At 51.4% G+C, this 25,966-nt stretch overlaps 1 protein-coding gene across 4 annotated transcripts; it reads left to right on the forward strand.

Annotated features, from left to right (window-relative positions):
- The first annotated feature begins 1,823 nt into the window (after window positions 1–1,823).
- On the forward strand, window positions 1,824–25,569 carry SMG9 (SMG9 nonsense mediated mRNA decay factor). 4 transcript variants are annotated; one of them, XM_036346023.1, is made up of 14 exons: window positions 1,824–2,016; window positions 5,233–5,388; window positions 8,214–8,288; window positions 8,376–8,640; window positions 8,731–8,828; window positions 11,280–11,392; window positions 14,221–14,332; window positions 16,544–16,639; window positions 17,051–17,136; window positions 19,784–19,890; window positions 20,585–20,692; window positions 20,807–20,971; window positions 21,268–21,415; window positions 24,533–25,569. In XM_036346023.1, exons 2-14 carry the CDS (start codon window positions 5,239–5,241, stop codon window positions 24,609–24,611), a joined length of 1,602 nt encoding a protein of 533 aa, XP_036201916.1. In that variant the 5' UTR covers window positions 1,824–2,016; window positions 5,233–5,238; the 3' UTR covers window positions 24,612–25,569. The 4 variants fall into 4 exon arrangements, with proteins under 4 accessions (XP_036201916.1, XP_036201917.1, XP_036201918.1 ...); XM_036346024.1 differs by having other exon boundaries at window positions 1,826–2,016; window positions 21,271–21,415; XM_036346025.1 differs by having other exon boundaries at window positions 1,827–2,016; window positions 20,843–20,971.
- Window positions 25,570–25,966: the final 397 nt, after the last annotated feature.

Genomic DNA, 25,966 nt, shown 5'->3' on the forward strand with positions numbered 1-25,966 from the left:
AAACAACAGGACTCTCAACTCAGTCTGTGACGAGTGTTTTCAGGCAGCCTGTGCCACCAGACACCAATGCTGAGAAAATGGCAGCAGGGCTGAGGCTCAGAGGGGAGAGGCTGACTCAGAATCAATCACTATCATTATCATTATAAACACAAAATAAGGAAAGCATATAGTAGTAGTGTAACTATGCCTCAGGCACTGTTTTGGGCACCTTCACCCATTTAACTCTGCCAATTACATTGTACGAGCTGCTGTCACCTCCATTTTAGAGATGGGGACACAGAAGGCAGAGGTTAAGGGATTTGGCTAAGGTCAGCAGCCTTATATGGGAACCCAGGCTCAAGGTCTTAACTACAGTGCTTTGCTCTAACGGCAGCTCCCGATGGAAACTGGGAACCGTGCTTTAGGAATGGAATACCAGAGCAGAAGACTTACTTTTATTGTGTACCCCACTGGCTGCTTGAATTTTGTCAGAATGTACGTGTTCCCCGTTCAAGAATAATTTTAAATTTCTTAAAAGTAAGATTTCAAATGAAAAACGGTATCTCCTCCCATTCACCCATCATATATGTTACATATGAATATACCATACACACTTTCTTCTCTTGAACAACCTTTCATTCCCTTGGGGAACCAACCACCCTGGCCTATTTGGACTGGGCATGCGCTCTCCACACGCACAGGGCTCTGCCTGCAGCTTCTGAATTTTCCTTTTCTTTTAAATTATATTTTATTGATTTTTATTTATTTTTTTTTATTTTTTTTTTTACAGAGAGGAAGTGAGAGGGATAGAGAGGAAGAAACATCGATCAGCTGTCTCCTGCACTGGGGATGTGCCCGCAACCAAGATACATGCCCCCGACCGGAATTGAACCTGGGACCTTTCAGTCTGCAGGCCGATGCTCTATCCACTGAGCCAAACCGGCCAGGGCAACCTTTTCTTTTAAATGTATTTTATTGATTTTTTACAGAGAGGAAGGGAGAGGGATAGAGAGTTAGAAACATCCATGAGAGAGAAACATCGATCAGCTGCCTCCTGCACACCCCCTACTGGGGATGTGCCCGCAACCAAGGTACATGCCCTTGACTGGAATCGAACCCGGGACCCTCCAGTCCCCAGGCCGACGCTCTAGCCACTGAGCCAAACCGGCCGGGGCTAGTCTTTTGAATTCTCAACCCTTGACTGGATCCCTCTGACATCCGAGGACACCGTGGGATTTAATAAGGGGTCCTGTCCCCAGCACTCCGCATCTCTCTGGATCCCCTTACGGTTCCGACCTGCCCATCCCTGTTGCCTCACCTCCCATCTCGGGGGAACTCCGTGCCTAAGCCAGCCTGGGCCTTTCTCCCAGGGATCCTTACGCCCTTGCCCTCCCTTCAAGGTCCAACCGGTCCTGCACCCTTGCCTAAGTGCCGTGAACCTCTAGCTGTCTCCCTGCACAGAATGGGAGCACACTCTTGCGGCGCACACGCCAGATCGGACTCATTTCTGTCTCAGCACATACTTTTCGCCCAGAGGACTGAAATTCCTCCCGGCCGCCCCACCCACCGCATCCCGCCAAAACCACCGAGGAGGCGGGACTCGAACCTCAATCTCCGGAGCCGCCCTCTCTTCCTCTTTTCTGCGCACCCACGCCGGCCCCCATCGACGCGCATGCGCACGGAGACGGAGCCGCCGCGCCTCCCGCCGGCCCTCCCGGAATCCGCAGGCGCGCTGAGGCCAACCACTTCCCACAGCGCATGCTCCGCTGGGCGCGCGCTCGCGGGACCTGAGTTCAGATTGGCCTCGCGATAACTCCTCCTCCTCTCCCTCCTCAGGCCGGTCTTCCTTGGGTGCCGCTTCCGGGATGCTCACGCCGGTTCCGGAGTAACCGGTGCCTGCTTTCTGTCTCCCTCGCCCACGCTCCTGGCCCCTCAGACGCCATTTACAGGCGGGTGGCTACTGGTGGAACCTCCCCTCCCACCCGGGTCACGGAGAGGGCGCGCCGCGTCCTGCGAGCCAATCAGCAGCCGCCTTAGGTAAGGGGCCTGCGCGCCCGCGCGAGGCCAGCGCCCCGGTGGGGGGCGCCGCAGGGCCCGCCCCCTTCCTGACCGTTAAACTGTCGCTCGGACGCCCGCGGGTTTTGCGGGTTAGAGGACTGAGCGCGAGCAGCACACTAGGTTCCGGATTGGCGAGGTGGGGTGGGTCGGGGGCGGGCATTAACGTGTAACTGGGAACTTCGGTTCCGGGCGATGCTAGTCGAGAGGGCCTGTAAGCTGGCGATAAAGCGCGCGAAGGCCCCAGCGGTCACGTGTCAAGAGGAAGTGAAGTTGTGGGGGGTGGGGGAGAGCCCTGCAGACAGACCCCTGAGGACCAGGAGGCCACTCCGGATCCCTTCGGATCCTGTGTCCACGTCACAGGTTCCTCCCGGGAGGCCTGTAAACATGCCTGCACTCGGAAGGCTCCCGCATAAAGACCCATCCGTTCTAGGGGCGGCCCCCTGCCCAGGGACCTGTAAAGATATTTATGTGCCAGAGAGTGTCCCTGGAGAAGTGTGTGGACTCGAGTGCTTCCTTAGGGTGGGCATAGGTAAGGAGTGAGGAACTGGGGGTCTCCCCAAATAATTTGCAAGGAGACACTTCGATTCTGGGAGATCCCCAAAAGGGGTGTGGGGAGAGATGGATAGGTACTGAGGAGACCCCCTCTGGAGAAATGTGCAATTAGACTCTGTTTCTGGGAGGTCACAGTGGAATCCTGTCAATTGACACTTATAGACTAGAGGCCTGGTGCACGAATTCGTGCACAAGTGGGGTCTCTAGGCCTGGCCTGTGATGGGGGCGATCGGGCCCAGCTGGTCGGGGGAGGGATGGGGGCAATTGGGGCAGCTGGCCAGGGGGAGGAACCGGGGGAGGTTGGCTGTGGGAGCTACTGACTACCAGGGGGCTTTTATATCCTATATAATAATCCTCTTATATAATAAAAGGGTAATATGCAAATTGACCCTAACAGCAGAAGGACTGGGAATGACTGGTCACTATGACACACACTGACCACCAGGGGGCAGATGCTCAATGCAGGAGCTGCCCTCTGATGGTCAGTGCGCTCCCACAGGGGGAGCTCTACTCAGCCACAAGCCAGGCTGATGGCTGCCAGCACAGCAGTGGTGGCGGGAGCCTCTCCTGCCTCCTCAGCAGCGCTAAGGATGTCCGACTGCAGCTTAGGCCTGCTCCCCGCTGGCAAGTGGACATCCCCCAAGGGCTCCCCAGACTGCCAGAGGGATGTCTGACTGCCAGCTTAGGCCCAATCCCCCGGGGAGCAGGCCTAAGCCAGCAGGTGGTCATCCCCCAAGGGGTCCCAGACTGCGAGAAGGCACAGGCCGGGCTGAGGGATTCCCCTCCCCCCCACCCCCCCCACCCCCGCACAAATTTTTGTGCACCAGGCCTCTAGAGTATATATAGATGGGCTTTATACATTTTGGGGGAATCCCCCAAAGGAGTTTGGAAACAACATTGAAGGTCTCCAAGTTGCATGTAGGTGGACCCTTATTCTGGGTAACTGTCCACGGGGGCTGTTAAATAGACTCAAATATTGTGGAGGTTTCCAGAATAACAGGCAAATGGACACCTCTTTGCATGGGAAGGGGGCCCGTAGGTACGTAAACACTGTGGGGGACAGAATCCCCAGGGAGGCTGAAAACAACACTTAAGCGCTGCGGAAGTTGCCAGAATAATGAGTGAGCAGACGCCTAATTGCCAGGGCGGGAGGAGGAAGTCCCAAGTTCTGCGGGGAATCTCGCACTGACATTGTAAACAGTCATTTAAGCCTGAATGAATCATTTCCATAAACATTTGTAAGCAGGCCCTGTCCTCCTGTCTTCGGTCCAGTTTGTGGCTGGGGAAGGGGTCACAGAACAGTGAGAGTAGGTAGGCAAGTCCCTACTTGGCGAGCGAAAGTACTGCATCCTGTCAACAGACACTTAAAGTGGCTCACGTGGACCTGTTAATGTCCCCTTGCACTGGGACAGGATTGGAGGGCGCTCACTGAATGATTTCACAGGCACTTGAGAGCTCGCTAAGCAAGAGTCAGCAAGCTTTTTCTGTAAAGGGCTGGGGAGGAATTCCTTTAGACGTGCATGCCATACTTTCTCTGTCTCTGGCATTGAATCAAGAAGGCAGCCATAGACAGTTTGTAAACTGATGGCTGTGTTCCGATAAAGCTTTATTTACAAAAACAGAAGGCAGAGCCGATTTGGTCCTTAGGTTGCAGTTTGCCAGCTTGACCCATGAGCAATAGCAGTTGGTCTTACAGCCCTGTAACCGCACAGACACGTGCTCAGAGACTTCCCTAGAATGATGTGTAAACACCCGGGAACTGACGAGGTAGCTGTAGACAGACACTTAGTGGGGAGTGGGTCACACAGATTACATACATTTTATAACATGAACACGGGTGAGACCTTGCAGTGTAATGGGTGGTGAGCCACCAGGAATGGCAGGTAACCGACACTGAAATGTTGAGGGACATCCGATGAAGAGAGGCCTTGAATGTTGGAGCCCCCCTTCCCCCCAAACGCCAATAGGGTTCATCGGAGGAGGAGTTGTCTCACTGAGGGTCATGCTGATTTGTGAGGAAATGCCTTACAGCATTTTTATGTGACCCGCCTCTATGAATTATAGATGTGTTGGGGCAAAGCGATTAATAGTTGGGAATGGTTTTGGTTACAAGTAGAAGTGTATTTGTTTTCTTACTGAATCTTGAGGTAGGCAATTCAAGGTTAATATGGAACCCCTGAACCTTATATCTTGTTCTACCAGCCTTCCTTCCATTAAGTTGCCTCACAGTCCAAGATGCCTGTATGAGCCCCACCACTCCCCCCATCCCCACCCCCTCCACCTCCACCTCCACCTCCACATGCCTTCCAGCCGGCAGGAGGAAGGCACAAAAGGCCTGGCCCAGTGTCTCTGAAGGGAAGTCTCTGAAAGCTGCCATCACACTTCCATTGTCCTATCATTGACCAGAAAGAACTTAGTCACATGGACACACCTAACTGCGAACTATGCTGAGCAGTGTGTTCTGGATAGTCATGTCCCCACTCAGAACTGAGGGTTTTATTTTTTTTGGAAAAAGTGATATTGGGTGCCAGTTGGCACCGCTGCCACAGTTACAGAGCTCTCTGGAAAGGAAATGTCTTCTTGTGGTCCAGGGTGAAGCAAATGGAGTGGCTCACCTTGGAATCAACCTCTTTTTCTCTGTAGGTGACCATGTCTGAGTCTGGGCACAGTCAGCCCGGGCCCTATGGTATAGAGAGGCGGCGGCGGTGGAAGGAGCCTGTCCCCGGCGGCCCCCAGAATCTCTCTGGGCCTGGTGGTCGGGAGAGGGATTACATTGCACCATGGGAAAGAGAGAGACGGGTGAGTTTCTAGTCCCAAGGACAGCATTTCTGTATCCACTCATTCCACAGATGTTTATGGAGCACCTGCCATGTGCCAGGCACTAATCTAGATGCTGGGGATATTGTGAACAAAACCTGCTGCCCTCAGGGAGTAAAAAGGTAGAGGGTGGAAAAGGGAGCCATCTTAGATGAGGTGGTCAGAGAAGGCCTCTCTGAAGAGCAGAGACCCAAACAAGCACCGACAAAAACCTGAGTGAAGCCCTGGCCGGTTTGGCTCAGTGGATAGAGCCACAGCCTACAGACTGAAGGGTCCCAGGTTCAATTCTGGTCAAGGGCACATGCCCGGGTTGCGGGCTCGATCTCCAGTAGGGGGCGTGAAGGAGGCAGTCGATCAATGATTTTCTCTCATTGATGTTTCTATCTCTCTGTCCCTTCCTCTCTGAAATCAATAAAAATATATATTTTAAAAAAACACACATCTGAGTGAAGAGCATTCTAGATAGAAAGAGCATCAAAGACCCTGAGGCCTATATCTGGTGTGTTCAAGCCAGGAGGCCAGTGTGGCTGCGGTGGATGAAGGAGGGAAGATGGTAGGAGGATGAGGTCAGAGGGGTAACTGGGACCAGATCATGTAGGACCTGGAAGGCCATGGAAACGGCTTTGGATTTCACTGAATGAAACGGGCATTGGAGAGTTGGAGACAGCAACACAACCGTTTCTGTCTATTGAACAGTGTGCAGTGTATTGACACTCTGCAAAGTGCGTTACATCCTTCGGGTCTTCCTGAACTCTACAGCTACCCATAAATGCGGTTTTCACTAAGGGGGAAGATGAGCCTCAGGGGAAGGGGCTTGCCCTAAGTCATAGTCAGTCAGCTCTAGGGCCAGGACTCAAACCCAAATCCAGCTGAGCCCTAAGCACAGCACCATCTGCCTGCTGCAGTGTCCTGGACTGGGAATCAGGGCCTGTTGTGGCCCAGGCCCTTCCTTGCTCTTCTCCGGTGCTTAGATGACTTACTGCAGAGTATACCCTCTGGGTTTTTCCTCTAGTGCCCTGCCCACCTCTGAAAGCTGTTTGGTGGGATGGAAGAAGGTAGCAATTGGGACCAGTTTTTGAGTCATAAGACTGAAAAGATGAAGACTGCTGGTTTGACTCAGTGGATAGAGCATCGACCTGTGGACTGAAGGGTCCTAGGTTCGATTCCGGTCAAGGGCACATGCCTGGGTTGTAGGCTCAGTCCCCAGTTGGGGGCATGTAGGAGGCAGCCAATCAATGATTCTCATCATTGGTGTTTCTCTCCCACTCCCTTCCTCTCTGAAATCAATACAAAATATTTTTTAAAAAAGAATAATTTATTCACAGGGAGCTAGTGTCTTCCCTTGGGTCTAACACAGTCTTTCTTCTACACACATCTTCCTGGGGAATGATGCCATCTTCCTACACCTTCACATCCTGAACAAACAACTCGCAAATCTTTGCTTTGTCTCTGACTTAACTGCTGAGCCCTGACAGCCTCCTAACTGGCCAATGACTCCTCACAACCTTCATGTCCCCTGCTGATCTCAGCATCTTCTACCATTTCTCCTCCTAGTATTAATGACAACCCATTGGGCCTCAACCTGGACACCTGCCTCCCAACCCTACGCCAGTCAGGCACCAGTGCTGCACATGTGCCTCCTGAATATATCTCCTATCCATCATCTTCTCTCCACCCTCACAGCCTCAGTCCCACGTATCATCTGCTCCTTCCTGAACCTTTTCACCTTTCACGCTCCCTGGCCTCCTGGAAGCCCACAGCCTTTCCTCCAACAGTTCTCTTGCAACTGTCTTTCCAGAGCACTTGCATATCATCCTTTTGTTTTTTTCTTCACAAGTGGCCAGTGAAGAGAGCATTGAGGGAGTTTAAGTAATCTTCAATATGTGGGAGAAGAAACAGACCCAGTGAGGGGTCAAGATTCTCCCGAGTTTAATCAAGAAACCAGAGAAAGAATAGGACTCAAACTCACATCTCCCTTTTCTCAAGCAGATTGGGTGAGTCAGAATAGGGACAGAGAGGGCAAGATGTGGGAATCAGTCCATGGGCTTGGCCAGCACAAGAGCAGGGCTGAGGAGAAGAGGGTCAGAATAGCAGGTGCTACCTGCAACTCTCAGGTGGTGAGCACCTGCCATGTGTCAGATGCCACATGGACAGTTGAATTCTGTCTTCTTTCAGACTCTTATATAATAGACTCACCAGGAGGAAACAGGCCTCAGTGAGGGTGGTTCTTCATACAACTCACAAGTGGCAGGGCTAGGTTTGAACCAAGATCTGTCTACTCCAGAGTCCTTGCTCCTAATCCCGGGGCTCGTCTAGCAGAGGGAGCTGCACAGAGCTGTTGGCAGCATGGGTTCTGGAGTCAGACTGCCTGGATTCAATTTTGCCTTCATTGCCTATAAGGCTGTGTGACTAGCCAGCTAACCTATCTGCCTCAATTGCTTATTTGTAAAGTGGAGATAATAATAGTATGCATCTTCCAGACCAGCGTGGCTTAGTGGTTGAGCATTAGCCTACAAACCAGGAAGTTTGATTCCCAGCCAGGGCACAAGCCGGGAATCCCTAGTGTGGGGCGTGCAGGAGGCAGCCGATCAATGATTCTCATCATTGATGTTTCTGTCTCTTCCTCTCCTTTCCTCTCTGAAATCAATTAAGTATTTTAAAAAAAATAATAGTATATATCTCACAGGATTGTTGGTAGGATTGAGGGAGTTAATGTATGAAAGCATTTAGAATAGTACCTGGCACATAAAGGCTTTCAGAGTAGTGTCTTGGAGAGCCAGTGGAGTAACTGCCCTCCCTCACCACAGGATGGCAGCGAAGAGACAAGTGCCTCCATCATGCAGAAAACCCCCATCATCCTCTCCAAACCTCCAGCAGAGCGGGTGAGCAGGGAAGAACCTTGGGAGGGGGAGGCTGGGAGTAATTGGGTCAAGGATCTCTCCCACTGACTGGAACCTCCTCACTCATAGTCAAAGCAGCCACCGCCTCCAGCAGCCCCAGCTGCCCCTCCTGCCCCAGCCCCTCTTGAGAAGCCCATCGTCCTCATGAAACCACGGGAGGAGGGCAAAGGGCCTGCGGCTGCAACAAATGCCTCAGCCCCTGAGGGCACCACCCCACCACCCCCTGCAGCCCCCGTGCTACCCAAGGGGGAGAAGGAGGGGCAGAGACCCACACAGCCTGTGTACCAGATCCAGAACCGGGGCATGGGCACTGCCGCGCCAGCCGTTATGGACCGTGAGTTGGGACTGAAGAGAATCTGGTTGGGAGCTGGCACCCCCTCACACAGACCCTCACTGCATCCTCTGTCTCCTGCTTTGTTTCCAGCTGTCGTGGGCCAGGCCAAACTGCTGCCTCCAGAGCGCATGAAGCACAGCATCAAGTTGGTGGATGACCAGATGAATTGGTGCGACAGTGCCATTGAGGTACTGGGGAAATGGGTCTCTCCGTGCTTGAGCTTTCCCAGGTCCCACAGCCTCGCCTCCGTCACCCCATACCTCCAGCCTCTTGGTGGACTACCCCAGACAAGCTTTCAGGCAGTTGCAGCCATGAGAGGAAATGGATCCGAAAGCTCTCACTGGCCAGGGCTGAATTTCAGTAGCTTCACTAGCTCAGCTGTACTGTTGGTAAAGTACTGAACTACTTTCATACTGGTTGGCTAAGAGGTGCTCCCACTGCCACCCAGATGCCTGGGGGTCTCCTGCGCCCTCCCACAGCAGGATGGCTTCCTGGACCCTGCTTCAGTCTCCCTCCTAACTGGTGGAAGCACTTGTTGTACCAGTGTGAACTGGTTTGAGTATCACTCCCCAGAGGCTCCCCCTCCATCTCATCGCCCCTGCTCTAGTTCAGACCTCCCATTCCTGGACTGACCTACCTACCTCCAGTCTCCGAGTCTTCATTTCGCCTCTTGTGCTGCTCTCCCCCCATCCCCAGACCTGTCAGATCAGGCTCCTAGTCAAATTCACCCTGGTGTGCCCCCTCCTTCCCCAGCAGCTTGGACTTATTGGGACAACATGCCAGGCCCACCTGTTACCTGGCTCCGCTGCTCTGCATGTCCTCTCTCACACTGATATCAACTGGGGAGTGTTTGGTGTTTTTTTGTTTTGTTCTGTTTTGTTTAAGGAGGCAGACCTAGCTGTTTTGCTCAGTGGACAGAGTGTCGGCCTGCAGACTGAAGGGTCCTGGGTTCAATTCCAGTCAAGGGCACATACCTCAGTTGCAGGCTCGATCCCTGGCCCTGATTGGGGGTCATGTGGAAGCAACCAATCGATGTGTCTCTCTCACATCAATGTTTCTCTCTATCTCTCTTCCTCCCTTCCACTCTAAAAAAATTAAAAGGAGCCATGTTCAGGCCCTATTCTTTTTTTTTTTTTTTTTTTTAATATATTTTGATTTTTTTAAAATATATTTTTTTATTGATTTTCTACAGAGAGGAAGGGAGAGGGATAGGGAGCCAGAAACATCGATGAGAGAGAAACATCGATCAGCTGCCTCCCGCACACTCCCCACTGGGGATGTGCCCGCAACCAAGGTACATGCCCTTGGCTGGAATCGAACCCGGGACCTTTGAGTCCGTAGGCTGACACTCTGTCCACTGAGCCAAACCGGCCAGGGCAGGCCCTATTCTTTAGCATTGTAAATATGTTCTGTATTTGTGTTATCTAGTGTGGTAGCCATTATCCTTGTATGTGACTATTGAGCACTTATCCACATGTCACAATTTGTGGCTAGTACAGCTGTGGAATTGGATTTTTAAATTTTGTTTAATTTTAATTTAAATAGCCACATGTGGTCAGTGGACAGGGCTAGCCCTAGATGTGCTGCTTTCATGTGTTCAGAGTTAGGCCGAGGATTAGCTGCCTTTTAAAAAAAAAGCTCTCCAGGTAATTCTAAGGAGCAGCAGCCACAGTTGAGGACATACAGTGAATCCTCACTTAATATCCTTGATAGGGTCTTGGAAACTGCAACTTTAAGCATAATGACGTATGATGAAACCGATTTTACCCTAGGCCAGTGGTCGGCAAACTCATTAGTCAGCAGAGCCAAATATCAACAGTACAACGATTGAAATTTCTTTTGAGAGCCAAATTTTTTAAACTTAAACTATATAGGTAGGTACATTGTTATTAACTTAATTAGGGTACTCCTAAGGCTTAAGAAGAGCCACACTCAAGGGGCCAAAGAGCCGCATGTGGCTTGCGAGCCGCAGTTTGCCGACCACGGCCTACTTGATATGAACAAGAGTTAAGTTCCTATGGCATATTTCTGGTCACAGAAACATCACCAAATTTCTAAATAAAGACCCAAAACACTTCTAATATTAAACATTGAAATAAATGCTTTTATTAATCTTAAGGAACCCAAAGATTAATAAAAACAAGTCAGATATTTATTTTCCAACCCACTTATTCCATCCAGTTCAAGGTCACAGGTGAGCCTATTCCTGCAGCTCAGGCTCAAGGTGAGAACCCACCCCGGACAGGAGCCCTGCCATCGAAGGGCCACTCACACCCACACTCACATTCACACGCCAGTTCACCTAATGTGCACACCCCTGGGGTGTGGGAGGAAACCATGCAGACATGCAGAAACATACAAACTCCACACAGATAGTGACCTTTGCTGGGAAATTATTTTTTTCTTTCTCATTAAGGACCTGCTCTATTTTATTCCTTTTCCTTGAGTAATGTCTCTTGTGCCCCCTGGTGGTGAAAGTCAGCAGACACAGAGGCCCTTTGCCCAATTGAGGCAAGAATCTTTTTCTTCATACCTGATAAGACAGGTGGGCAAGCCATGGAAGTCTGGGGCTTCTTCGTCTCATTCCCATTCTAGCAGCTGACAGATTCATAAGGGCTGTATTCCTGCATCTTCCACAGTACCTGCTGGATCAGACTGATGTGTTGGTGGTTGGTGTCCTGGGCCTCCAGGGGACAGGCAAGTCCATGGTCATGTCATTGTTGTCAGCCAACACTCCTGAGGAGGACCAGAGGTGAGGGGACATCAGGTAGGAGTGTGGGGGGGCCAGGAGGGGAGTGGGCACCCACCTGAGAGGGGAGGGCAGGCCTGGGTGTTCCTAGTGGTGTTACCAAGATCTTTGAGAGTTGCTTTCCCTCTCTTAGCCTCAATGTCTTCATCAGATGAAGACTAAGAGGGACGAGACTAAATTTTTGTGTAGTTCCAAGGTAACCAATCCTGGTCCTCCCTTCCTAACTGCCCCCGGAAAATGGTCAGAGACCAGGCAGGAACTGGGATGGTGTACTCATTTGTCTTTGGATTGAGGCCACCTCAGTCTCAGCCCTGCTACTCACCAACTGATTGACCTTGGGCAGGTCACTTCACCTCCCATATCTCACTTCCTCATCTGTAAAGTGGGTTTTTGAAGTAAGATCAGGAAGGCCAACACTAACAAGAGCCTGGCACAGAGCAAATGCTCACAGATGTGCCTGATTCGGCCTGGGAAGTAGAATGTGAGAGAGATCTGGATGGAAGGCATGGGTTCTAGACCAGCCTCAGTCCTACATTCTTGAGTAAGGATGGGGTGTCATCGTGAAGATAAAGGATGAAGTCCCAGGAGAGGACTCGGTGGAGGAGGAGCTTAAGAACTAGGGTCCAAAACTGAGGGCAGAGAAGGAAAGGGAGAAAGGCAGGGATTAAAGAGTAGGAAGACTCAAAATGGGGGAAGAGAAGGGGTGGTAGCCACTTGGGTTATCTCAAAACAATAGTTTTGTTTTTTTAATAAAGCAGGTGATATCACCCTGCACTCCACAGATGGGCATCAGGGGATCCATGAGAAACACCCTAACAACAAATGCAGAATTTTACACCATCTGCAGTCAGGGGTTTCACCCAGGAAAGGATCCATAGTTTCTACCGGATCTGGGTGGGGGGCTGATACAGACCCAGAAGAGGTTAAGGACCATTGCTGTGAGAGCACATACCCACTAGAGCCAGAGTTGTGAGGTTCCCCTGCCTCCCAGTCGCCCCATCCCCTCTACTCACTCATGACTTCAGCTCAGCTGGGCTCTGCTCTGGAACAGCTCCAGCTCTCACAATCTCTCTACCTCAGCCTTCAACCCCACCTAACAATGTCCTGGTGACTCTCATTTCAGACTCCTGAGCCAGAATTTTATTGGCCTCGCTTGTCTTTTTGACCCCTGTCAGCCTGTGGCAAGGTGGACTTTGGTACCAACTTTTGTCATCAGGTCTCATAAGTTTGACCTCCTAATTACCTTTAGAATTCATCTGCTTCTCCTCCACTCCCACCTTCCTAGTTCAAGCTATTGACATCTCCCCTGGAGGATGCCAAGACGTTTCCTAAATGGTCTCCCTGCTTTAGTTCAATTCAGCAAGCATTTATGGAGTGCTTACTGTGTGTCCGGCACTGTTCTGGGTCCTGGGGATGTCAGAGTAAACAGAACTGGCTAATGTATTTGTCCTTGGGGGACTTACATCTGTAATGGAGGAGATAGTAAGCTCACTAAATAAATACATTATTGGGCATGTTAGAAGATGATGACAAAGTGGGAAAGGACACAGGGAGGCAGTGTTAGGGCTACGCTACAGTCTTACATCGGGTGGTCAGGGAAGGCTTCGCTAAGGGGCATTTGAGAAAAAGCAAACTTGGAGGAGGGAAAGCATTCCAGCCGGAGGAATGGCAGCGCGAACCTCTGGAGCGGGCCTGGCGTGTGTGCAGAATGGCATGGAGGCCCCGCAGCTGGAGCAGGGTGAACAAGAAGGGGGGTTGGACATCAGGTTAAAGACAGGGAGGCCCCAGAGTGCGGGCTTGCCAGTCGTTTTCCGCTCTTCCCACCCTGCAGCCCTCGCCACACAGCAGCAAGGGGATGCTTTCCAAAACCCAAACCCAGCCCTGTCACCCCTCCACCTACATCTTCAGGGCTTCCCCAGGTTCATGGGCCAAAGCCCCAGATCCCCACCGTGCCCCCCCAGGGCCTGTGTACCTCTTCTCACTCCCAACCCCCGTTGCCCTCTGTGCTCTCACCGCACCGCTCTGATCTTTATACAGACCATGCCTTCAGCCTGGACTGGTCTTCCATCCTCCATCCCCCCCACCACTTCCCCCTTTAAGTTAATTAAGTTGCTTAAATAGCTTCCTCTCGCACCCTCAGCAGCATCATTTGCCTCTTAGGGCAATCCTTCCTTCCTCCATAGACAAACTTACTCCCACTTGGAGCGATACACACCTCTTCTTCCTAACACCTGCAGTTACTGACTTCTGCTGATCCTGAGCTAGACCAGAAGCTCCACGGAAGCAGGGACTTTGTCTTTCTTGTTCACTGCTACGTCCTGGTGTCTGGCACATAGGAGGTCTGCAGTACAGAGTTAAGTGGGAGGATACCTGCTCTGAGTCAGAGGACATACTGAGTATCTCAGGGAGGTGGCAGTTACCCTGTGAGAGGCAGAGTATCAAATGTATGTAAGGCTCATATTGTTAGCACTATATTAGGCTCACAGTGACCAAGAGGTTTGAGACTTATCCCCATTTTACAGATGAGGAAACCAAGAAAAGCCACACAGCCAGGAAAGGCAGAGCTGGGATTTGAATCCAAGCAGTCAGGCCTAGTCCCTGCTCTTCAACACCGCAGTCTATTAACCTTGTTGAATGAATGAACAAATCTACTTATGGGAGGGGGTGGAGTCTTGTGGTGTAAAATACAGCCCCCGTCCGTCCCCAGGCTGCAGGGGCGGTGGGTGGAAGGCTTTGTGGGCAGGCAGGGAACCACGTCCCACATGCTGATTTCACTGGAGTGTCAAAGGCCGAGAACCAGACTCCAGTGCTCCCCACCTGCTCCTCCACAGGGCATATGTTTTCCGGGCCCAGAGCGCTGAAATGAAGGAACGAGGGGGCAACCAGACCAGTGGAATCGACTTCTTTATTACCCAAGAGCGGATTGTTTTCCTGGACACTCAGGTGCCAACCTCCACTTGCCCCACCCTGCTGCATGCCACCTTCAGCTCCATCCCAGAGTAATGTTAAGCCAGCACCCTGTTTGGGTTGCATGTGGTTCCAGCCAAGCCAAAGACATGCTCCGTGCCCTTGGCAAGTTATGTCTCTTTGGCCCTTAGTCTCTTGTCAGTTTTGCCCCCCTCTCCTCCCCTTCATGTGTACAGAGTAGCCTAAAAACTCTTCTAGCATACCAGTGAAAAGTGTGGTCCTAGAATCAGTTGTCCAGATTCTGCCTTGAAGTCTTCCCAGCTGGGTGACTTTAAGTAACCAACACCCTCTCCCCACTCCCACCCTCAGCATCTTCATCTGTAAGCAGGGATGCTAAGCAGGCTCAGCCTCAGGACTGTAGCAGGGATTCAGGGGAACCGTCCAGGCGCAGAGTGTGGCACAGGATCTGCCGCATGCCGAGCATCCAGCTCATCACTACCCTCAGTAGCGACCTGTCATGCATTTAACTGGCAGCTTTCCTTACCTTCTCCCTTGCTCTTAAGCAAGTCCCTGTTCCTGAGCCTGGCATTCAGGGCCTCTGTGACTTGCCTCCTCCAGACCCTCTAGCCTTCCCTCTGTGGCGTAGTCACCAACCCTGCCACGCACGCCACAGGCCTCACCATGGTCTATGAACACTGCCGTGCTTGGAGTTTGGAGAGACCTGTAGGCTTTCTTTTCCTTTGTGGGAAACATAATATTGCCTACCTCTTAGGGTTTTTGTGAGATTTCAGTGAGTTAACACAAGTAAAGTGCTCCTGACATGAAGTAGGTACTCGGTGCTCTTACCCTCACTGCCTTTGTCATTAGAGCACTCCTCCTGCTCTCCCCATTTTGCTTGGCTAATGCCTCCTCCCTGAGTATTTTACTGGGATGTTACCTGCTCTTAGAAGCCTTCCCCTCCTCGGAGAGGCCACTAGTGCCTATTACTCCTCCAATCGCAGCATGTGATTTATCAGTTTGGTCCCTTTTTTAAACCACTCATTTTTTATTGATTTCAGAGAGTAAGGAAGAGGAGGGAGAGAGATAGAAACATCAGTGATGAAAGAGAATCATTGATCGGCTGCCTTCTGCACACCCCCCGCTGGGGATCAAGCCTGCAACCCGAGCATGTGCTCTGACCGGGAATCAAACTGATCTCCTGGTTCATAGGTCGATGATCAGTTTGGTTCTTGTGTACTGTTCCCCTCCCCACCTGCCTGGAGCGCTTCTGGGAGGAGCCCTGTCCCATAGGTGGTGCTCACTTTGGGCAGTGGTGACATGGAGAGTGGAAAACCTACCAGTGTGGCCTGAGACCTGTGTGCCAGGCTCTATGCAAGGACCATGGGGCCCCAGAAGTGAACTGAACTGTATGCAAGCTGGGTCAGGGGCAGAACAGAAGTTAGACAAATAAGACAGAACAGAACACTGCAGTGCTGGGAGTTTTAGAAAGTGAGCAGTTGGAAAAGCCTCTTTCTTAATTCCATTCACTGCAAGAAGAAGGCAATCGATTATCAAGCTAATTTTTTAGCTCTTAAAAGTTTTTTAATGAAATATTCCTTTACGAAAAGTTTCATGTGTGCACCGCCAATTCTCTTATACTCACGGATACAATTTTTAAATCCTCGCACTAAGTTTTTTTATAATCCTCACCCAAGGATATGTTTTATTGATTTTTTTAGAGAGAGGAAGAGAAAAAGAGAGAAGCATCAATGTGAGAGAAACATCGGTTGGTTGCCCCTTGTACCTTGACTAGGAATCAAACCCGCAACCTTTTGGTCTACAGGATGATGATGCTCCAACCAACTAAGCCACCCAGCCAGGGCTACACTAACAATTTTTTACCTAAGGAATTATTTAGCAAAGTTTTGAAAGTATTTGGAACAGCAACAAAGGGTCGGCATGACTCATTCAAGTAGATGTTAAATTTGTTAGCACCAGGACTTCTCTCCTGTTTGGGAGTGAGGCACTTGAGAGCAGTGGTGATTTGTAAAAGAGGTGGGGAAAGAGTGCCTGCTTAGAAGCTTCCCTTTTGCCTCTTGCTGACGGGCACTGTACTACTTAGAAGCTGCCCGCTTGTGTTTCTGACCTTATTTTGTCCTGAGAGAGGGGAGGCGATGTATCTGCCTTTAGCGTGTGGGACTTAGGAAGCCATGACCCTTAGGATCCGACCACAGTCCCTTCCCTGACCCATTTTTCTCTCCCTTGCAGCCCATCCTGAGCCCCTCCATCTTGGACCATCTCATCAACAATGACCGCAAGCTGCCTCCAGAGTACAACCTGCCCCACACCTATGTTGAGATGCAGGTGAGGGGCCGAGCTAGGCCAGGGGTGAGGCCCCACCCTTCCTTGCAAGATCTGTGATGGGGGCGCTGGTTAGGGGTTGTCCTTGTTTCTGCTTCATCAGATCCCCAGCTCCAGCTGCAGGAAGAGGACAACACTGAGAGTCAGATCCGGTGCTACCCCTCAGAAAAGTCACTGCCCGCCCCTCCCCCTCCAGCCTCACTATCTTCCTCTGAAAATGGGGGTGATTGTTCCAACTTCGTCCAATTTAGGGATGGCCCATGAGAGAGGTGCCAGCATAGTCTGGGCGCACAGTGGGTGCCTAAAGGCTCTGAGACCCTTACCTTGCTGCCCCTCAGCTGAGTCTGGGATCAGGGACCCCTCTCTGGGCAGAGGAGACCTTCAACTCTATTGTCTCTTCCCACCCTCCCTCAGTCACTCCAGATTGCCGCCTTCCTTTTCACGGTCTGCCACGTGGTGATTGTCGTCCAGGACTGGTTCACGGACCTCAGTCTATACAGGTGAGAGGCTGGTAGGAGCGGGGACTGGCCATGAGACAGGGCACAGAGTCCCAGCCACCTGCCCAGGTCTCCCAAGCTCCACTCCGCAGCCACAGGGACCCTTTCAGAATGTAAATGGAGTTGGAGTGGGTCACTACCACCTAACGCTCCTGACACCTCAATGGCTCTCTCACCACTTTCCCTCCCTCTCCCCCTACATTAAAGCCATGCATCTTAGTCTCTGCACTCCTCATCTCTCAGCCAGAAACATTCTGCTCTCAGATCTTAGAGAAGCATTGATCAGACTGTCAAACTTCAGAGGGAAGGGAGGGGAGGGGAGGGTGAGGATAAGGGGGAGAGATCAACCAAAGGACTTGTGTGCATGCATATAGGCCTAACCAGTGGACACAGACACCAGGGGGGCGAGGGCACGACGTGGGGGGGTGGGGGGGGTTGGGGGGGGGCAACGGCGGGATAAGGACACACATTTAACACCTTAATCAATAAAGAAAGAAAAAAAAGAACCCCTGTCTCGTGGCCTTCAGGTCAACCTCCGGCCTTCCCTGACCTCCTCACTTAGCACTCTGCCCCTCCCCCCATTGCCCTTTCCACCCCGACAGGATACTGTAGATCTCTTTATGGTCTGTCTCTCCCGTTAGAATGAAAGCTCCATGGTTGACAGGGGTCAGGAGGAGGGAGGGATGCCTAGGACAGAATCCCCAGTGCCTCACTCAGTGCCTGGCACAGGGTAGATATTTAATACAAATTTGTTGAATAAATAGCAGAAGGAGCTGGCTTGTCTGGTCCTTAGAGTCTTGTCCAGGCATGTGTACCATCTGCTGGTACCCTGCAGGCAGGAAAAGGGAGGGAGTCAGGACCTGGCAGGAGTCCTGCCTCAAGTAGCTGGAAGTTCCAGGAATGCCCCCCGACAGAGCTGGCTCAGAACCTCGGGCCACAAGGGTTCTTCTTGGCCTTGGGCCCTGGCAGGTAGCTGAGGGGAGGCAAACAGCCTTGGGCACAGAGCCTGGGCAGAGGAAGGCAGGGGAGCTTTGGGGAAGGGAGAGCTGAGCTAAAGGAAGCAGATGTCTCTAGAATCAGGCAGCCGGGGGTTTGACTCCCAGCTCCCATTGGAAGTGGCTTTTCCCACAGCTCCCCATAGGCAAGGCTTTTATGCAGACTGAGTTAAAAGAATTTAAAGCATTCAGCATAGTGCCTGGTACATAGTGAGCAATTGGTGTGTTTTTTTAAATTTACTTACTAATTTTAGAGAGACAGACAGAGAAACAAGGATTTGTTTTTCCGCTTTCTTATGCATTCATTGATTGATTCTTGTATATACCCTGACCAGGGGTAGAACCCACAATCCTGGCATGTCAGGACAACTTTCTAACTGACTGAGCAACCCGGCTGGGGCTAAATGGAAGCTTTCTGTTTGTGGTAGTAACCCTGGGTGCTGGGGGAGCTTTGGGTCTGGTCAGAAGTAAGAAACGATTTGCTGGGGAGCCAGCTTTATGACCAGATCTAAGTAACCTAATTATGAAACCTCCGCTCCTACCGCCGTTGTTCATTGGAATTCATTCACATGACAAATAACATTGAGCATTTACGTATGCCATTCGCTGTTCTTGGCACCGGGGATCAGATGTGAACCAAACATTAAACAGACTGCCCTGTGGAGTTTACTTTCTGGTGGGACTGTGGGCTCAGGCGCTGGCAGGTAGGAAGCCTTGTTTTTAAGCCGGAGTTCACCAGTGGGCTCAGAGTAGGTGAACCCCCTAAAATTGTGGAGACCATGGTGTTTGTGTGTGTCTGTGTGAGGAAAATGGCCATCATTTTATCATATCCCATCATTCCTTACCTCATAACAGCTTAATGGTATTTACTTTTACATGTTTGGAAACACCTAAAAGTAGCATAAACTGGAAACTTATGTCCACACAAAAATCTGCACACAGGTGTTTATAGCAGTTTTATTCATAACTGTCCAACTTTAGAGGCAACCAAGATGTCCTTCCATGGGTGAGTGGATAGGTAAACTGGTACATGCTGACGGGAATATTACTCAGGGCTAAAAAGAAATGAGTTGTCAGGCCGTGAAAAGACACAGAGGAATTTCTAATGCATATTACTAAGTAAAGGAAGCCAGTCGGAAGGTGCCATTCAGCAATGATCCCAACTAATTGGCGTTCTGAAAAAGGCAGAACTACGGAGACGGTGAAAAGATCCATGGGTCGGGGCTGAGGGGAAGGAGAGATGACTGGGTGGAGCACAGAGCACGGTCAGGGCAGCAAAAGAACTGTGTGATCACAGTGGCTACATGGCGAAGAGTAAACCGCACCAGGCCTGATCCCTGATGCGAACCGTGGCCTTGGGGTGATGGCGTGTCGGTGTCGGTTCACGGAAATGTTGATAGCAAGGAGGCGGGGGACTGGGCACGGGCCTAGGGGAACCGTGTGTACTTTCCACTCAGTTTTGCTGTGAACTTAAACTGCTCTTAGATATAATAGCATAAACTAAAGAAATGTACAGTTGATGTAAATCCATGGGTTTGTTTCTGAATTCCGTAAAATTGTGTGAGAAGTCTGGTGTGTATGCGACATCCCCCAGGCCATGGGATATGGGGTGTCAGTGCCGGAGCTTCAGCCAACCTCTCACCCCGAATCCCCAGGTTCCTCCAGACAGCGGAGATGGTGAAGCCCTCCACCCCGTCCCCCAGCCACGAGTCCAGCAGCTCATCAGGCTCTGATGAAGGCACTGAGTACTACCCTCACCTGGGTGAGAAACTTTCTGGGGCCAGAAGAGCGGGTAGAGGGGAGAAAGGGGCAAAACCAGGGACATGGGGGAAGTGGGGGAGCTGGGAGGAGGGACATAAGAAAGAATTAGCCGCTTGTTTTACTGAGGGTCCCACTGCCACAGTCCCACCCTGGCCACTGAGGGCGGGACCCTGAGTCTGGGTCTGGCTCCTTGATCAGAACGGAGACCCTGGGGGACAGGACCCGTCTGCCTGTTTCTGGGTCTCCGGCATCCACACGAACGGGCGCAGTGAGTGCGGAGCGACCTGAGTGCCCCTGGCCCCGCCCCCCGGCCCTGCCTGCCTCCCACAGGCTCCCCGCCTGCCTGCGCGGTCCTCGCTCTGCTCTGTGGATGCCCTGCTTGTCTGCAGACCCCGTCCATTTAGGACACCCTGGCAGGGTCTGCCTACTTCTCTGTCCTTGCCAAGCCCCTCGTGTGCTTTCCGAAATACTCCTAATCATGCGGCCATCCTCCTCTCTGTCTTTTCCATCTGCTGGCAGAAACCACATCTGACTCATCCTCGGGTCCCCAGCATCGCCCAGGGCCTGGTGCTAAAGTGAAGTGACATTCACATAAATATTTACAAGTGACCTTGGGGGTCAGGGCAGGTCTTTGGGGTGGGAAGGGGAGTGCACGTGGCCGAGCCTCACGGGCCCCGTCTCCCCTTCACCCGCAGTGTTCCTACAGAACAAAGCTCGCCGAGAGGACTTCTGTCCGCGAAAGCTGCGGCAGATGCACCTGATGATCGACCAGCTCATGGCTCACTCCCACTTGCGCTACAAGGGTGAGGTCCCCCGCCACTCCCATCCTGGCAGGTGGCTCCTAACTCCTGGTCCAGCCTCAGCCCAGATCCCCAGACTCTGACCATCTTACATGTCCCTCCCCGCCCCCCCGGCAGCATGGGACCTGCAGGCTCACAAGTTCTCTCCTCCAGGTACTCTGTCCATGTTACAGTGCAACGTCTTCCCTGGGCTCCCCCCTGACTTCCTGGACTCTGAGGTCAACTTGTTCCTGATGCCCTTCATGGACAGCGAAGCGGAGAGTGAAAACCCACCAAGAGCGGGTACGGTTCCCCCTCGAGGGAATCGGCCACGGGAGACGGTGCTTCCTTAGTCTGGAGGCTGACATGGGTCCACCTTGTTTAGGGGGAGACACGGTCTGCCCTGGCCTGGGGGTGACAGGAACCCATCCTGGTGTGAGTGGAGGCTCTGGCCTGTCCCTGTGGTGCTTGGACCCTTTTTCAGGAGCGTGTTTCAGAGTGGGGGGCGAATAGGAAGAGCTGGGCTGGGGCTGAGCTTAGGAGCTCCTGGAAGCCCAGGATGCTGGTTGACTGGCCCCTTATCTTCTACCTCCACTTAGCAGGACCCAGCTCCAGCCCACTCTTCTCCCTACTCCCGGGGTACCGTGGACACCCCAGCTTCCAGTCCTTGGTGAGCAAACTCCGGAGCCAAGTGATGTCCATGGCCCGGCCGCAGCTGTCTCACACAATCCTCACCGAGAAGAACTGGTAAGAGCTCTTGGCAGAGGCGGGGGTCAGTGTGAGGTGCCCGAACCGCCTCCCCTCCCCATTGCCCCCCACCCAGAGGATGTTCTCAGAGTTCTCTCCATGTTGTGTCCTTTTCTGGAACATTGGTAATTACTTCCATCTTATAAGCACCTTTTCATGCCAGGCAATGTGCTGTTTCATGTGGTGATTTTTATTTAAAAAATTATATGGTTAAAATTAAAGTTAGGGTCAGGGTTAGGGTTTAGGGCAGAGTTTAAGATTAGGTTTAGCGGTTTGGTTAGAGTTAGGTTTAGAGATAGCAGTAGGGTTATTGTTGAGGATTTAGGGCAAGCATGTCAAACTCAAAGGCTAACATGGGCCAAATAAACAAGGTGTAAGTTTATGTGGTGCAAAAAAACAAAAGCTTCAATTTTCATAGAAACGTAGGTTTATTTTGATAGAGACATGCTGAATACAAAGGGCTGAAATAAATGAGTCATCGTTAACATAAAATAATAGAACATCTTAATAAAAATTAATATTTTTTCTTGAACATGAACTTACCAGACACTGAATCACTGCACAAATAAATAAGCGTAACGCAAATAAACCTATTTTTCTTTTTCTCCGAAAGCAAAATATTTCCTGTTGCACACACCAAACAAGTCAGTCCATGGCTAATGACGTGGCCATCGGCTGCTAAAATATTCGCTGCTAGTGTTGGTGGAGAGAAATGGTGCGCCTGCACGTAAGGCGTATAAGGGAAATGAATGCAACACGATTATAGTAACCAGTCATTAGCGAGCGTTGTAGTTCGGTATTAATGATTATGTACAATAGAATATTGTAAAAATTAAGTTAAAATTTTTTATTAAAACGTTTCTTGCCAAACCGGTTTGGCTCAGTGGATAGAGCGTCGGCCTGCGGACTGAAAGGTCCCAGGTTCGATTCCGGTCAAGGGCATGTACCTTGGTTGCAGGCATATCCCCAGTAGGGGGTGTGCAGAAGGCAGCTGGTCGATGTTTCTCTCTCATCGATGTTTATAACTCTCTATCCCTCTCCCTTCCTCTCTGTAAAAGATCAATAAAAAATATTAAGAAAAAAAACACGTTTCTTACATACTGTTACATTGGCTAGGCCGCAAAAATATTCATTGTGAGCCACATGTGGGCCCTGGGCCTCAAGTTTGACATGCTTGATTTAGGGTTTAGGTTTGGGGTTATGTGTAGGGTTAAGGCTTAAAGTTTAGGGTTTAGGATTAGAGTAAGTATTAGGGTTAGGCTGTTAGGGTTAATGTTAGGTTTAGAGTTAAATGGTTGAGGTCAGTGTTAAATGGTTAGTATTAGGTTAAGAGTGTTAGGGTTAGGTTTTTTTTTTTATTAAACTTAATGGGGTGACATTGGTTAATAGCATTATCTAAGTTTTTAAGTGTACAATTTTATGATACACTTATGATTAACTCTGACCAACTGTATCTTGCATTGTGTGCTCACCACCCAAAGTCTAGTCTCCTGTCACCAGATATTTTGACCCCTTTACCTTCTCCATCTTCCACCACATCCCTTTCCCACTGGTCACTCCCATACTGTTGTCTGTGTCTGTGGGTTTGTTTGTTCATTTGTTGCTTTAAATTTTTTTTTTTTTTTTTAAAGGCAGTTCCATTTTTTTTTAATATATTTTATTGATTTTTTACAGAGAGGAAGGGAGAGAGATAGAGAGAAACATCGATGAGAGAGAAACATCGATCAGCTGCCTCCTGCACATCTCCTACTGGGGATGTGCCCGCAACCCAGGTACATGCCCTTGACCGGAATCGAACCTGGGACCTTTCAGTCCGCAAGCCGACGCTCTATCCACTGAGCCAAACCGGTTTCGGCTGTTGCTTTAAATTTTATGTTCCACACTCGAGGCCCAGTGCACGAGATTTGTGCACTCAGCGGGGGGTGGGTTCTCAGTCTGGCCTGCACCCTCTTGCAGTCTGGGAGCCCGCGGGGGATGTCCGACTGATGACTTAGGCCCACTTCCAGGGAGTGGGCCTAAGCCATCAGTCGGACATCCTTAGCGCTGCCGTGGAGGTGGGAGAGGCTTCTGCCACCGCCACTGCACTTGCCAGCCATGAGCCTGGCTTCTGGCTGAGCAGCACACTGACCACCAGGGGGCAGCTCCTGCGTTGAGCATCTGCCACCTGGTGGTCAGTGCGTGTCATAGCGACCAGTCATTCTGCTGTTCGGTCAATTTGCATATTAGCCTTTTATTATATAGGATAGGATTATTTCGTGTGATTTCATATCCTCCTAATTAACCATTGGAGTATACGTTTCATCACCGATTTTACTAGTGGGGAAATTTAGGCTCAAGAGAAATGTCACATAGCAAGGTCACACACCTGTGGTTAGGTGTCATTTGATGTGAAGAGTAGGACAGTAAGCTTAAAGAAGATTCATTCTAAGGCCCTGAGTGCAGAAAGTAGCCTCACAGGAGAAGAAACTAGAAAGCCGTCAGGAACCACAGGCCTGCATTTTCCAGCTTTCCCCAGATGCCATCTCATTGTCCCCCACCCCCCTTTTTTCTCCCTCCTCTGCCACTGGTTTCACAGAACCCTGCACCCCTCCCCAAGCCCCAAGTTTATGTGACTTTTTATATCCAGAGCCCACAGCAGGTCTGCCTCCTCTAATTTCTAAGAGAAACAAACCAGAAAAAGAAATAGTTTGGCTTGGTGCAGCTCTGTCTTGGTTCCCTGGGTCTGTTTGCCTTTGGCTGTGGGAAGGGGCAGGACGAGGTGGGCTGGAGCTCTGCTCCTCCCATTGGTCTGAACCAGGGCCCAGGGGGAGGGAGAATTTGGGGTAGAAGGGTTAGACAGCTGGTCATCACAAGGCCCTGGAGGGAGGCAGAGATAGAGCCGCTCCCACAAAGGCCAGCACTGAGTAGAATGGAGGGAAGTTTGGACACGGAGGTGGGGGCTGAAGTTTTAGTCCAGGTCCCACATCTGCAGCTTCGCTTACCATGGCAGTGAGGGAATCAGGGTTGGCATCTTCCCTGTAGCCCAGTTGAGGCGGCCCACATCACAGGTCACATGTGGGCCCAAGGCTGGGTGGGGCCCCAGCCAGGGCAACTCTGACTGTTGGCCTCCTCTCACAGGTTCCACTATGCTGCCCGGATCTGGGACGGGGTGAAAAAGTCCTCTGCCCTGGCAGAGTACAGCCGTCTGCTGGCCTGAGACCGAGGGGAGCGGTGTCATGCAGGAACCCCTTTCTGGGCCCCAGTGGATGGCAACGGAGCATGTACGTCCTCGACCCTCTGGCAAGGTGGAGAGGGCCGGTAGGCCTAGTGGATGAGGAGCCGTGACTTCCTCGCCCGGAGACGTGAGGTGTTCAGGGCCAGGCCCCTTGCCCTCAATGGAGCATTGTTCAGGGATGACGAGATCCTGCCTGCAACCTGGGACAGGGCAGCCCATCCTTAGTCCCCCACAGGGATAGGTGGTGGGAGGAGGCTGAATGGTCACCAAGGAGCATGGGCTCCATCGTGACCCTCTGCAAGGACAGGAGCAACAGATCCCTCTTCCCGGACTCCCAGCCCTTTCCTGTAGGCGAGGCCCAGTCTTGGGAGCTCTTTACTGGAGCAGATCTGGTGGTGTGAATAAAAACTCATGCAAGCTTATGCTGGTGCTCCTCCTGTCTCCCCAGCACGCTGGCCTGGAGCAGGCACGTTTGGGTCCCAGCCCCTGCGGGCAGATTATCCTCGGTCACCCACTGTGACCTGAATGAACTTCCTGCTGCGACTCATTGAGTATCGGTCACAGACTTGCTGGGAGTAGGTGAAGACCAGTTTCAGTTAAGGGGGAAGCCCCTAGATGCAGGGTTGTTTCCTGGGCGCCATCAGGCCTCGTCTCTGTGTTGCAGAAAATTCACTGGCTGCCCTTGTGTCTTTTGCTCCCACTTGAAGGCAGTGCCTGCCTTTGGTGAAATGCCTACGTACAATGCCTGGCTTAACACATGGTTAACAACAGAGCATGTGCCTCAGTAGGTGCAGTTGGTTAAATATAGCACTTCCTCGTGGGTTAGCCAGTTCTGCCCTCGTTCAAATACTCAGACCTGACCCTGGCACGTGATGCCTACTGTTGGTTAAATATGGTGGTTTCCTTTCCCTATAAACCTCATCTACGCTTTAAAAAATGGTCCCTTAGGTTTGTTCCTGTTATTTAAAAAAATGTCTACCACTGCCCCAGGCCACTTCTTTGCCTCCCTGGCTTCCCTTCCCCTACCCTCGGGCGGACCCAGAGAGTCCTGATGTCCATGTCATGGGAATCCGGAGTCAAGAAAAAGCACAGCTGAAGGGTGTGGGGCAGTGAAGAAAGCACTCAGGCCAGGCAAGGTCTGGCCGGAAGTGGGGACTCTGCAGCCCTCAAGGGAGGGCTGAAGTCTGGGAGGTGTGAAACCAGAGCAGGCTCTGGCCTTGCCACTTGCTGATCTCCCTTACTGCTCCCTAGGGCCCTTCAGAGCCGTGACATTCTCTCCCTCTTACAGAAATGCGTTTGCATCCTTTGCCCACCACCCCAACCCGCACAGGCACTCC

This window comes from Myotis myotis, unplaced genomic scaffold, assembly GCF_014108235.1.
Source record: "Myotis myotis isolate mMyoMyo1 unplaced genomic scaffold, mMyoMyo1.p scaffold_m19_p_19, whole genome shotgun sequence".
NCBI lineage: Eukaryota > Metazoa > Chordata > Mammalia > Chiroptera > Vespertilionidae > Myotis > Myotis myotis.

Bases quoted from the DNA above. Each gene is read 5' to 3' on its own strand.
- SMG9 (XM_036346023.1), top strand. From the start codon at position 5,239: ATGTCTGAGTCTGGGCACAGTCAGCCCGGGCCCTATGGTATAGAGAGG. The intron at 11,393-14,220 runs GTGAGGGGACAT...GCTCCTCCACAG, and splicing joins ACTCCTGAGGAGGACCAGAG to GGCATATGTTTTCCGGGCCC. The intron at 17,137-19,783 runs GTGAGAGGCTGG...CCGAATCCCCAG, and splicing joins ACGGACCTCAGTCTATACAG to GTTCCTCCAGACAGCGGAGA.